This window comes from Chenopodium album, chromosome 6 (assembly GCF_948465745.1).
Source record: "Chenopodium album chromosome 6, dcCheAlbu1.1, whole genome shotgun sequence".
NCBI lineage: Eukaryota > Viridiplantae > Streptophyta > Magnoliopsida > Caryophyllales > Amaranthaceae > Chenopodium > Chenopodium album.
Genome location: NC_137839.1, coordinates 14,401,389 through 14,416,475, shown reverse-complemented (window position 1 = coordinate 14,416,475; position 15,087 = coordinate 14,401,389). Strand labels below are relative to the sequence as shown.

Sequence of the window (15,087 nt, the reverse complement as noted above, 5' to 3'; positions counted from 1 at the left end):
TTTTTGTACCCTGCACGGTGTTCTTCTCTTCTTCCTTGTTGACATTGTCATATCTCCACTTTAGTTCTTTGTTGTACATCACTGCTGCTAGTTTAAGTAACTATCTCCGGAGTTGAGAGCTAACATTTTATCAGAATTTTGTGAAAGTTGGAACTGGATATTGGATAACTTCCTTTTGTTTAGATAGAGCTATGATCCTAAAACAATTATCTTCTATACCAAAACTTTAGTCTTCTTTAGAAGTGGTATATCGATTGTTCGGATTGGTTTTGGTTTGGATCAATTCTGGACAGGGTCATATTTGGTTGATGAGTTAACTGTTTTGGTTTGTAAGCGTTAATTTGTCCCGTTATAACAAGTCTATTGTCAATTAGCTTATGTAATGATATAGTGGGTCATATTTGGTTGATGAGTTAACTGTTTTGGTTTGTAAGCGTTAATTTGACCCGTTATAACAAGTTTATTGTCAATTAGCTTATGTAACGATAAAATTAATCAATGTTGGGCACATTAAGGTTTTGGGTGCATGACTTGACGAAATATTTCTAAAGATTTTTTTGCTAATGAAGAAGTTGACAAGTAATGAAACCATATAATATCAATGTGGAACTCGTTCGACTTTACGTAGAACTGACCATTGATCAATGGAATCAATGGGAGGAATCTTACGACTCCCCCAATTTAATTGAAAACCAATATCCTAGGCCTACAAAGTACAAAGCACTCTCGATTACTTTCTGTATTCTTTCTATTTTTTTGTGTTTTCTTGTTTTTGATTCTGTTATTCAACAACTCTCCTTGTTTCCTTTGTTTTCTAAAACAATCACCAGCAGTTTCTCACTTGTAGAGAAAACCTAAGCTAGCTTATTAGATCCTGACATTGAATGAGTATTTCAAGTCGCCAATGTGGAGTTGATGAACTCCTAAAGCAACCTTGCGGTTGCCTGCCTCATCAGCCACACTCAGATGTTTGCAGGCGTCCACCTTAAACACGACCAGTCTTTCTGTCTTCCCATGCAAGAACACTTTCTCGAACCCAAGCAAGTGCTTCCGAGGGGAATTGTGAACAGATGGGGGGGATGAGAAGAGAAAAACTGTGTGCCTTCCTCCCATAGTCCCGTTATTCCTGACTGTCAGGTGGACATCAAATCCTAAGTTCTGACAATGCTCTCCAACAGCATCAACTGACTTGCAGGTTGAAGATCGGCATTCATGTTCTTCCTGCAAGGGGATTAAGACTTCTGTGGGTGCCTTAGCAAGGTGGTGGGTGAAGTCGGAGTAACTTAAGCCATCACCAAAATTGTAGACAGTTTCTCCTGTGTAGAATCTGTAGCTTCTTCCAGGGTACCCTGTTGCGGGGTCTGGTCTCATGTTCATGTTGGTCATTGGTACTTTGTCTGTGTAGGATTGTGGATACCATGTCATGGGAAGTCTTCCACCTGTAGAGACAATTTCTTTAGTAAGCCTAAATCTCTTTCTAAATGTTCATGTTTTTGGTAACTGTTCGAATTCTAATGAGGAGACTTACATGGATTGTAAGCACCAAAAATGATATCAGCTATAGCAGCACCACCAGCTTCACCAGGATAACCTACCCACAATATGCTCTTGATTTTGTCATCGTTCTTGGCAAAGGTAACGTCCATACCACCACCAGACATTATGACCAGAATCACAGGTCCCTTGGAAACCTTTGCTACTTCTGAGATCAGTAGAGGTTGCTGCCCTGGAAGGATTATATCGACTCTGTCTCGACTCTCTGCTTCAATGGATTGATCGGCACCCACAATTAGAATGGTAGCATCTGCGGTTGCTGCAATCTGTTTCGCTTCATCAACTTGAGCTGTGGCACATGCTACATTGGAGCAGCCGGCTTGGAAAGTTGTTGAAGTATATGCAGCGAGGCCTTGCAGGGGGGTTATGTACTTGCATGGAGTACCTATGACAAGGAAATTAATAGGATCATAAGTCTAAATAAATTGACACACCCAAATTCAATCTAATCTGAAATAAATATTAACTAAAATATAACCAGTTTTCCTAATGAACTGATTTTTTTATAGAAAATGTTCCAATTAACTAGATAGTGACTGTGATGTGGTGCAGAATTACCTTCATAGTTCCCAATCATTGTCTTAGTAACATTGGCATTAGGTCCAATGACAGCAACTGTCTTGATGTTGGTAGCAGAAAATGGCAAAGTTTTCGCAGTGTTCTGTAGGAGCACAATGCCTTGTCTTGCAGCATCAAGAGCTAGCTCTTGGTTTGCTGGGGTGCACACATCTTTAGGACCAAGATTTCCATAAGGTTTCTTACTAGGGTTCCCATCGAAGAAGCCGAGCCTCATTAATGTTGCGAAGTTGTATGAGATTGCTTTATCGATGTCTGATTCCTTTATAAGTCCTTTATCTACTGCACCCTGAGTGTGCTGGGAAAGGAAGTATCCGCAATCAAGGTTCACCCCTGTTCAGAGTTTCTTAGTTAGCGAGCTTCTTAGAAATCATCTTTAACCAAAAATTAAGCTTTCGAGTAACAAAAAAAACTTCACCTGCTAATATGGACTGAGCCACAGCTTCTTCTGGGGTTTTGGTGTAGTGTTGAGATTTGAACAACACATCTATTGAGTCACAATCTGTAACAATGTAGCTGCAAGATCCATGACCAAAGTTTGAGTGTGACCATGTCGAATTACATATGTAAAATTTTTGAGTTTAAGAGATAAGTAAGCTACCCGTTTAATTTCCAGTCTCCTCTGATAACTCCAGAAAGAAGGTCTGGATCAGCACAAGTTGGCTTGCCATTAACTTTGTTGTAGGAGCACATAACACTAGCAACATTCCCATCAACAACACAACTCTTAAAAGGAGGTTGAAATGTGTCATCTAAATCTTGTTGTGACACCTATGATACATTCATGTTAGTATAATCAAATAATTAATTGGATGGTATATTTTGAGGATTAAGCTTTTACTCCAAACTTCTTTGCCTTTTGTATTATTCCGGGAGAGTAGGGATGTGATAGACTTTCACAACTTATTAGTTGTCTAACTGTTAAACGGTTAATTTGACTTGGATTCTTTTGACTGATATATTTCATGAATCAATTCATTACAAAATACAAAGTTATTTTCTAGCTATTTACTTATCGCTTCCCTACACGAATAGTCAATTAAAAATCCTTATTGCTTGTAAATAGATCCAATTTTGAGCATTGGCAAGAAAACATGCATCATGTAGCAAATCATAATTTTTTTCCTTAGAAAATTGCTACGGAGTAATTAATGGTAACTAAATTTTGTACATAATGGTAATAACTCTTGACTTTTGAAATTTAGCATTATCTAATCCCATGTGAGTCAAACGAAGTAGATATTCAAACTGTATACTCATTTTTTCCTCATGCATTAAATCCTCCCTTTTCATGTTTTGGATGCATTTACATCAATCCACCTAAATCATGGGCATTATTATTGCCCCTTAAGACATTACTTTAATAATTTCCAATATTCACCCTAATAAATAAAGTAAATATAGTTGAACCCATTGAATATTCAACCTAGTTAAGTTGCAAATATAGTTGAACTTCCAAAAACAACAATAATGCAAGAAAAATGTTCCTCCTATCGTCTTAAAAAATCCATCCTGTTTTGAGACAATCACTGTCCAAACAAGAAGAACTTTTACTGACAGCAGCTAAAATATGTAATTAAGATATATATTAGATGAAAAATTACTCTATTCATCTTTCAAAAAATCCATCATATATTAAGACAATCACTGTCCAAACAGGAAAAACTTTTATAGACGACAGCTGAAATACGTAATTAAGATAAAATTAAAGTTAGATAAGATCAGAAAAATTACCACGGCGTTGAAGGTATAGCGATCGACACCTTTCCAATTATCAACATCATAGGCAGTGTAATGCTTACAACAAGCAGCAACCTTAAGCTTGTTAGGATCAGGATCATCAGATTGTTGTAAACCTCTAACATAATTAGAACCATATTTACTAGCAAGAAGTGGGTCCTCTCCTGGAGTTTCTTGGCCTCTTCCCCATCTTGGGTCCCTAAAAATGTTCACATTTGGTGACCAATATGTCAATCCTGCTAACCCTACATTGTACATTGCCCTTGCTTCACTTGATACTACCTGCATTATACATTTATTGGATTTTTATGTCAACTTGTATTTCCTTTGTTTTGTTTCAAATTAAAGTCGAGAAACATTTTTTAAAAGTTACTCATCTTTTTATGGTAGTAAATGGAATAATAGTACTACACTAATACTACTAGTACTACTACTAGTGTAGTTTAGCCTTTTGGTGTCAAATAATTGGTGGAAGATAGTACAAGAACATATTGTCTATATTGGTAACATAGTATCAAGTGGTATGTGGTACGGAGTAGTTAATTGGTAAACAACTAAATATTTATCTCGTGAATTAGTAAACATGCGTCGTCTCTTTAGGGGTGAGGCTTTTTTTTAAAAAAAAATATTATTATTATTATTATTATTATTATTATTATTATTATTTTCATATTCACTCTCCTTTTGTGACATTATCCTATATCAAGTTTAAATAGGAATATTCGTCTATTAACAAAAGTAAATTAACAGGACACAATATATGCTCAATAGTATTATAGGATATCTTGTGAATAACGTGGTATGAGTAAAAGTATTTTGATTGTCAATTCTAATATAAATTGAAATATTGTGAGAGATGATGATTTATATGGCCGCATTATGTAAAACCATATCACATACGAAGTACATGATACATAGAGTAATATTTTAATTTTCTATATTATTATAATTATATATTATACATAGTATACAATAATGTACCCATTTTTCAAAAAAATGGTGGTATGGTAATGGATAATGCTTAGCATTTAAGTGATTAAGACATGTTATTATTCTCATCTTATCTTATTTTGATAAAGTATTTATTCTTGAATTAAAAGGATGTGGGGTTTATTAAAGCTTTGTCATTTCAATTAACTTAATTTTGACTAATCATAGTTATCATTTTTTTTTTTCAAAATTAGTTTAAAATTACATATCAAAATTAATTTTCAAAACTACTACCAAGTATTAGAGATTGTAAATGAGTTGCACACCTTACATTCATAGATAAATTTCTTCACTTTTTTTTTTTTTTTTTTTTTGGTTATTTTTAAATTTTTCTTTTTTTACTAACAATGTCGATATTAATTTAAAAAGGATTCTAATAAAAATAATTTAAGGGTTGAAACAATGAGTCAAAGACAAAGCCAAGAAATGAGAATCTTTAAAGATTCAAATTCAATGAATGGCACTATGTGTGTAATATGAGGATTAACAAAGCCCATGATGAAAAGAGTAAAAGCACAACTATGATTAGGTTTACTTTCTTAGATACCAAGATTTCAGTAAGTCTTACACGTACTTCAGCAGATAATGGAATAATGTGTCGGCTTACCAATTACCATTATTTTAGATATTTATTATATTCTTAAATTTACATGTATTGGTGCAAAGTTCTCTTTCTTTTGGTGATGAATTACATAAATAAAATTATTTTTGGCCAAATAAAATGAATAAATATAAGCAAGCGAAATACATCTCAATTTATAAATTTATTCTGTATAATTTAATATTTTCATAAATTTCACTGATACATACTTGAAGATATTAAAGGTAAAAAAATATGCATTGAAAACATAGTTGAGTGAGCTGAGGTCTAAAAATGGATGAAGTACACTATCTATTCTTCATATGAAGCATCTTTAAAATGCTAAAAAAATTAGTAATTAACAAACAATTAGCATATTTTCAAATTACTTTATGTAAAGTGTGAAAGAAACTCTATATCGAAAGCATAAGATCACTAACTTTTCTATTTTTCAAAAGTAGAGAATTATAAATTAATAGACAATAATACAAGTAATTAAAGTTTGATCACGACCTTTAAACGTACATTATTATTCTCATATATAGCTTCGTAAGTTCGTATGTTGTCTTGGTGTACACTATATTAAATTATTAATCAATGAAGTAGTAGTTTCATTTTAAACCGTGTTAGTACTAATAACAAGGTATTATTTTTCAAAACGCAAAGAATAGTAGCTAAGCTATACTGATAAAATTATTAGTTAAGGTTGAAATTTTGTGTACGAGTTAGTTGTACTAATGCACGCACATGTTAACTCTCAACAAATAATTTTGTTCATTTGCTTAATTTCATGGAATCCTTAGAAAATCTTCCTACATTATGATTGCTAGCAGTGTACCAATAATACTTAACTACTACGCATGACCTAAATCATTCTTTCTCATTTTTCCACCGACCCTTAACTCTTCTACCATCCAACTTTATAAAAAAAATAAATAAAAAAAAAAACATTATTTACATTTTATGCTTGCTCCATTTTTAAAAGTTCAATAGGTTTTTCATTTTGAGATGTTTCATCAAATTTGACCTCACGGTATATTAAAAACTTCACCTTTTATTACGGAGTACTTTGCATGTTAAGCTTATCTTAGGGCCTGTTCTCTTCCGTTAAAATTCAGTTCAGTTCAGTTCAGCTCAGTTCAGCTCTTAATTTACGTCTAATGATATTGCTAATGATATAAAGCCAAATTTCATTCTTTTAAGCTCTTATTACAACGACGACGACGACGACGACGACAACAATAATAATAATAATAACAATAATAATAATAATAATAATCAATAAGTAATAAATAATAATAATAATAATAATAATAATAATAATCATCAAAATAATAATAATAATAATAATAATAATAATAACAATAATAATTGAAATAATAATACTAATAATAATACTACTAATAATAATCAATAAATAATAATAATAATCATCAATAAATAATAATAATAATAATAATAATAATAATAATAATAATAATAATAATAATACTAATAATAATAATCAATAAATAATAATAATAATCATCATCAATAATTAATAATAATAATAATAATAATAATAATAATAATAATAATAATAATAATATGTACATTTGTATATACACATATGTATAGTAATAAATAATCAAAGATCACTAATCCGTAGTTAAAAATCACTAATTAATAAGTTCAGTTCAGTTTAGTTCAGTTCAGTTCAGCTCAGCTCAGTTCAGTTCATTTCAGTTCAGCTGAGTTCAGTCAATCGGAACAGACCCTTACAGTATTTACACCTTTTCACTTACTCGATCTGTATGTATTATTTTATTTTTGAAATTAACTATTTGTTCTTTTATTATACACCATCTCTATTTTACTTTGCACATTATTTCTTATTACATTTATTCAATTTTTTAAATATATTCTGGAAATATTAATATACAGTATACACTAATGAGTCTACCTTTTGGAAATATATAGAGGGAATATTTTTAGTATTTCAAAAGAATTTTCCAAATACCAAAATCACTTACAAAATTAGTAGAGTGGTACTCATATTTCAACATGGAGGACCACAGATTACATACAGTTATATCTACTTTTCTGCCAAAGGAGATTTATTTATTAATAAGGCAATCTTATTTGTTTATTTATATTAAAGTATTTGTTTGAATATCAAAGTATTTGTTTAAAGTATAAATTAAAAGTGAAAATAGCTAAGACAAAGACAGAAAACTGTAAATAGTATTATTCAAGTTGCTTGTAATAGTGATATTCACGGATTCACAATTGAGATTTATGAGGATACATGTTTAAATTTTAGATTTTGTTGTTATGTTGTAATTTTACTGTAAATAGTATTTCTATTCTGTTTATTTTTTAAAGAAAAAGTTAAGGCTATTAAAAACGACTACAATGCAAAAGATTGAGAGATAAAATGTCTTTTTCTTTCATCTAACACAAAAATTGATGCAATTATGCAAACACAATTTTGCACGAAATCCAAGCCACCTATATTTTGTATGTAGATAGCATTATTTTGTATTATATTCACTGACTTTAATCACGTAAAATCTTGCATGAGAGAATCTCTAACACTTATTATAACACTGAGAGTACATCTTTATATATATATATATATATATATATATATTTTTTTTGAAAATGATACATATATATAAGAATAACAATTAACGTCTCAAAATGTGGTCGTAGAGCAAATCATAAATGTATCATTTTTTTCAACCAAAAGGTGCACACCCGTTATTTTCACATAGTTGTGTATACGTAAATGACAGAAAATTCCAACCATATTAAAAGTCACATCAAATACCATATAGAAAAATATCAAAATCTAATCTCATATCATATAAAGTAGCCTCAAATTTACCACATAACTATCTTTTCTACAACCTCTATGGAAATATGAGGGGCAAAAAAGATGATCTTACATCACCATATAATTTAGCAAGTTAAGTCATATATAATGTGCTATATAATACTCATAACAAGATTCTCTTTCACTTAAATTAGTTGTCACGTTACAAGTTCAAATTACAGTACGTGTAGTAACCATGAACAGAAACACGTACCTTTCCTATGGCTTCAAAGAGTGAAGTATTGAAAGATGCAGCAGTTGTAATAACTTGAGGGAAGCTAGTAGCACCAGGAACAACACTTGAGAACCGAGTTCCGGGACCGGTGTAAGAGACACCATGTAAAGCCTCAGACCACCATTCATACTTAGGTATGCCAAGTCTACTTACACTAGCTGCACCACTAATCAAGTAACCGATTTTCTCCGGTAGCGTTAACTGGCCAACCAAGTCAGCCACCCTAGCCTCTAGAGTCTTAGACGTGTCGCAAAAGCCAAAACTCGATAACGAGGCATTGCCCGTATCGCAGGCGAAAGGGGGTGATTGCCCTAGTGCTTTGGTAGGGAGGGACAAAGAATACAATGTGATGAAAAGAATGGTGTAAAAAAAACAGGGGAGAAAAACAGGGGAAACAGAGCAATTTTGTGTTCTGTTTTTTAGGGAGGCCATTTTTAAGGCCTAAAGAATTATGTAATGTATGTAGGAAAAAAATAATTGGGTGGGTTAGGATGGACTTGTGACTTATATTGGTGCTTGTTAGTTATATTTATAGAGGAATAGTTGGCTGTTGTTATAGAGATTTTTGTTTTGTTTTGTTTTTTATTTTATTTTATTTTAGGTGGATAAGGTAAGAGAGTGGGGCCAAAATAATACATCCTTTAAAACATAAGAATATATTGATGTTTATATATTTAGAGTTGATTAAATTAAGAGAATGACATTCATTAGTGTTCACTGTTTTATGAAAAAATGTACGTAGTATTAGCATATACTTTTTTCCATTTTTTGAGTCATATTTGTCAATGTATATGTGAAATGGTTTTGATGCTTTAACCAGATGAAAAATGTATGGATAGTTCTTTACCAAAACATTTTAATTTTGCTTCATCTATTAAGATGTCATAGAGACTTGATCTTTACAAAGACATGACCTACTTATATATTTTTTTTTCCTCAAAAAAAATATAGTGAAATTAATAAAAGTAGAAGATTTTCGTTAATTAGTCTCACATTGTCTAATTTGGGGAAATTTTTGAAGGTTTGATGGAAGCAAAAAACTTTGTATTTTAAACCATTACAATTTAACAACTCCCTCCGTTTCAATTTGTTAGTCCCATATACTATTTTGGGCGTTTCAAAAAGATCTACTCATATTGAATGTATTCCACTTTTAACTTAGTTTCTATTTCCTATTTTATACATATTAAATTCTAATTGGTTAGATTAATTAATTGTGAATTAATAACATGACTCTAAATAAAGAATTACTCCCTTGATTATGCAATTATGACTAATGTTTTCCTAAAAAAAAAATCAAAAAAATTAAATATGGTAAAACTGTATTAATAAATTGTTTTTTTTTTCACTTTAATGCTAGATTCCAACTATTCTCCTTTTCTTATTTTATGTAATTGATTCTATATGGAACTATCATATTAAAATGAAGGGAGCATCATATTTGCTAAATGTACAAGTCATACCTAAGACTATTGTATCTTTAATTTTCTACAAGTATACGTAAAAACGATTATTGAATGTATTCAGTTAGATTATTCCAACCACATATCACAAATTAACATTTATTGTTACTAAGATGTGTCAAAATTAGCATGTAAATGAATGTAACGTCAAATTGAACTATCACAGTTAAAGAAATAGATATAGTGTTTGATGTGAATCCCAATATCCATCACAAAGAAAGAGATTTAGTGTAATAACTATTCTGAGAGAAGGGTATTGTGCAACTAACATAGTTGCTGATTAGACTTCTCTTGGAGCATAACTAATTTCTTTATATAGAAGCATTTAAGTGAGTAAATTTTATCCATCATTCTCTCTACCTAAGGAAAATGAAATAAGATGAAATGATATTTTCATGTGGTACGGTGGTTACAAATATAGCATTGAATAGGAATGACTACTTCAATTCAAACCTACATATCTGTCTTTTGAATAGAAAACTTTCACTCATATGATAAGTATCTTTCAAAATGTACTATTTTGATCGCAAATTTTATTAAGCATTTTATTGGGCATGCAAGTTATCATATTGTTTTGATTCGGGTTATTGATTTATCTTTATCGTTATTATAGGTAGGGGGATGGGGGACGGGAAGTCAAAGTATGTAAAAAAAAATGTGTTTAAACTAGTATAAAATGTGATTTAGTGTGTATTTGACTTAATTAGTCATCTAAACTCACCAAATTCAATCAAATCCATAACATTTCCTTATTTTAGAAGCATGACTTGTGTCAGCCAAGTAGTTAGATTAGTTGATTTCTAACAAACCAACTATTTACATTATATGTTGTATCCTAGTATAGTCCATTAAGGCATTTACCAGAATCAGGATGTTCATAGTGTCTTTAACAATAAAAGGAGGAAATAGTACCTTGAAGTCATGCACCTTATTCATTTTTAAAAAGTGATTGATGCATAATATACGTAAAATCTTAAGCACAAATCAATTAGTTACATAGTTTATGCTTTCCTTATACGTACAATAATAATTTTGGTAATATACATAGTTTTGTACTAGTATATGACGAAAGATGTCCTTGGTTTCATATATCAAAACTATTTTTTTATTATACAAAAATTTGGAGTATTATTGATCTCAAAGAGCTACTTGTACTTATTACTCTAATTTATACTACAATGTAATAGTCTTACATTATACTTTTGACACAAAAACAAAATTACGTTTAATCATCTTTGATATTTTATAAGTAAAATAACAGAAATACATGAGATCAAATTGAGTTTTAATTTTTTCAATACAATTTTCAATATATTTTATAAAACCATTTTTTAAAATTTTATTTTATATTAACATAAAAACAATATGTAGTGATTGTCAAACCTTAAAAAGATACAAGTATAAACAAAACTTAAAAACAGAAAAAATAAAATAAAAAATGTTAGCTATTATTGAAAATCGTAGGAATTTGTTGATGAACTTCCCAACTTATTTACTAATCGACACGATTGAAGAAAAAAGATCTTTGAAGGACACAATTCTAGAACATTGCCAAAATTTACCATGATGTATTTTCCTAGGTAAAGATTGAAAATGAAGTGGATTTAAAGCATTATTCTGCCACCTTTGTTACTTATTGTCAACTCCAAAACTTTTCCAATACTCTTATGTTGGAATCAAATCTTTTTTTACGTAGATGGTATCCTTTTAAACTTTACTCAACTTAGTAAACGGACATCTAAAGAACCACAAAAATTTCAAGGGCTAGAAGAATACTATTTATACAGTGGTGGAGTCGGATATATTGTTATATTGATTTAAATATATACTCCTTATTTAGTTTATTCATTTTTTAAAATTGTTAAAGTGATAAATTGTAATTTTACATAAAGAAAAATGATTTTATCACAAGATAATTAAAAATGTTAATGTTATAAGACGTACACCGACAATCATAAAGCTCAAATATTCAAAAATAATGAAGCTTGCTAGTATAGAGTAATACTTTGTGTTACTTTAATATAATAGATAAATACAGTTAAAGTACTTGTCAAAAAAAAAAAAATAGTCAAAGTTAGTCAAATGTATAACACAAAAGTCAAATGGTGAAATGATAACTATTTTAAAATTAATGTAGTATACTACGTATGTCTTAATAGGGAAAAATAATAAAATTTAAATAATAGATAGAGAAAAATATCTAATTGTGTGACTTGTGTCAGTCATTGTTAAACAAAGGATCTTATGAAAAAATTATTTCTATTCATTCACTTACCTAATCTCACTTATCTTATTTGGACCATCTAAAGTTATTAAACCTTATTAAACTTATTTTAGTTAGTTGTACGTAATTTTAACTTGGGTAACCCTTGTCAGGATTTTTCCTACACCTATCTTATTTAATCTTTTAAGACCTAAAATAAGTGAAAATAAGTTGAACAGAACTAGACTTATGTAATTGTTGTGTGATGAAAAGGAAGAATTCTTTTTGAGCGGTCTTACCTTGTTTAATACATCAATTAGAACAATAGTCAAAGAATGTTGTTGCCTTGTTGGCTATTAACTCAATTGTAGGTTAGCAAGTAGCAACTTTCTATTTATGGCTTTTAATATAAACATCTATATTAGCTAGATAATACTTTATTGGTTCCATGAAAATAAATGCCATAAGACCCTTTTTTTTTTTTTTTTTTTTTTTTTTTTTTTTTTTTTTTTTTTTTAAATAACAAACAATACATTGTATTTAACTTCTATGGTTAAACCATATCAAATTTCAATACCCTACTCCCATGATTATCTGGCAATTACCTTTTTATAATTGAAATCTAATGCCATCAGCCCAAATTTGGCATTATGGTAAAAACAATACACATTATAGTAGCCCCTGAAAAAATAAAAAGAGTAATGTTTCTATTATTGATTGTCATTTGGCTAAATTTGGAAAATAGTGAAAATTTTGTGTGATAATTATCTATTTATCACATATACTTTAGACTTTGCTGGCTAGAAAAAAAAGGTGCAGCACTGTGGTAGTACCACTGCGGTATTAATGACCTACACAAGTGGTTTTTGTTTTTACATTGACTCAAAATTGTGGAATGGTCACGTAGTTGCTCTCCGTGTTTTTTTAATTGCAATATTTGAATTTCCATAAAAAAAAAAAAAAATCACAACATTTGAATGAAATTTAACACTCGTCAATACATATATTTTATAACAATAACTTCTCTAAAAATCTTCTACTAAATATTAAAACTGTCACTCCTCTATTCCATATATTGCTTATTTTTATTTTCATGGTCATAATTAAAAAAAAAAATTGACCAAAAAATCTCATTATTATGGACAAAATACATTGTCATGTGAGATATTTAATTCATCTCAATATATATATATATATATATATATATATATATATATATATATATATATATATATATATATATATATATATATATATATATATAATAATAATAATAATATAATAATAATAATAATAATAATTAATTATTATTATTATTATTATTATTAATATTATTATTATTATTAATATTATTATTATTATTGTTAATACGAAATTACATACAAATTCTAACGGTCAAAGTCATCATTATAGATTGTGTTAAATAAAGTAGGTATATTTTCATGGGATGGTTGGAGTATTATTTTCTTTGAAGACATATCTAACCAAATCACACATCATTAATTTTCTATTATATAAATTTTTGTGTGTTTGAGTAGCATAACATCAAAATGTTGCAATTTTTACTCCATTAGAAATAACAAATAACAAGTGGATTGGACCTAATAAATCTAATAATAATATAGGGTACCAAGTAGTAATCGGTGTAGTTGAAAGAGGTTTCATCATCTTATGACTTTGAACTGTTTAAAGTAGCTTAGTCACAAGCTTATCAATCCTTACCACTGCAATTCTGTTAAATGACTAACCTAGTTAAATCTCTGAGTCAACGGAGTCAGACAACCTCTACTATTCATTACCTCTTTCGCAAAAACAAAGATCACATCAGATCAGACACGAGAATAATAAAAAAATGGAGATAAAATCATGTAATAGAAAAAGTGACATTTGTAAGTATGCGTTAGGAATATTCAAATTATTCATAACACCAATAGAGAAATTGTTTTGTAGTAGCCCGTGATAAAATGGTGAAGAGAGGCCAAAATGTCATTTAAGAGGTCAAGTACAAAGTTTATGTATGTGGCTACAAAACTGTTAAATAAAAACTTAAATTTTATATATATACATTTTAAAATTTTGCTAATTATTATTGGGCAAACATTAAAGGACTAAAAGTAGAAATTTATAAGAGTCCGTGAAGAACTGTAAAATGGTGTTTTTTAATGGGAAATAAGTTGGTAAATGCATGATATTTTTTTGGTATTTTTGGTGGATGCCAGCAAAAGAGAAGAGTGAGTGTTAAATTTGCAGAAGGGAAGGCAATTTGCAATAGGGTTGGTCTCACGTGAAATTTTTGTGGCGGTGCATCCGGTGCTGCTTTTTTTTTGCTATTGCTGTCAAATTGTCAATTGTGCATGTATTGATACTCATTTCTTATGAATCAATAGTAATTTTACACTTTTTTTTTCTTCTTCCTATTAGGTTATAGGTTTGTTGCATATTGGAAACAAGAGTACTAGGACAGAAATGATGAGTTGTAACTTGTGAGAGGGCCCAGAGGGGGTGTTTTGGGATGGGACTGGCAATCCCTGACCTGAACCCAACCCGAAGTTACTAAGAAAAATTTAGAATTAATCCGAAACAAACCCGAATAATCTGAATTCAACTCAATTTGACCCAAATTTCATATTTCATAATAATATTAAATTTTACACTATTTTTGATAGTTTTTATGCATAATCCGAAATCGACCTAAAATTCGGCATGATCCTAAGAATGCATGCCGTTTTGATGATCAAATTATATTTAACCTTTGTAGAGAAAGAAAGTAGAGAAGTGCAGAAAATTATAATAAAAAAAAAATAACCTCAATTATTAAGGTTAATTTACGATAAACACAGTCTCTGAGAAATATTTGTTTGTCAATCAATTATTTCACTAGTAGTTAGT

At 29.6% G+C, this 15,087-nt stretch overlaps 1 protein-coding gene across 1 annotated transcript; it reads right to left on the bottom strand.

The window, feature by feature from the left end:
- Positions 1–769: 769 nt before the first annotated feature.
- Positions 770–9,089, bottom strand: LOC145635894 (beta-xylosidase/alpha-L-arabinofuranosidase 2-like). The gene is made up of 7 exons (XM_081687266.1): positions 8,512–9,089; positions 3,865–4,152; positions 2,732–2,901; positions 2,549–2,646; positions 2,113–2,463; positions 1,529–1,939; positions 770–1,439 (listed from the first exon to the last, which is right to left on the bottom strand). The coding sequence occupies exons 1-7, from the start codon at positions 8,962–8,964 to the stop codon at positions 868–870; spliced, it is 2,343 nt and encodes a 780-aa protein (XP_081543392.1). The 5' UTR covers positions 8,965–9,089; the 3' UTR covers positions 770–867.
- Positions 9,090–15,087: the final 5,998 nt, after the last annotated feature.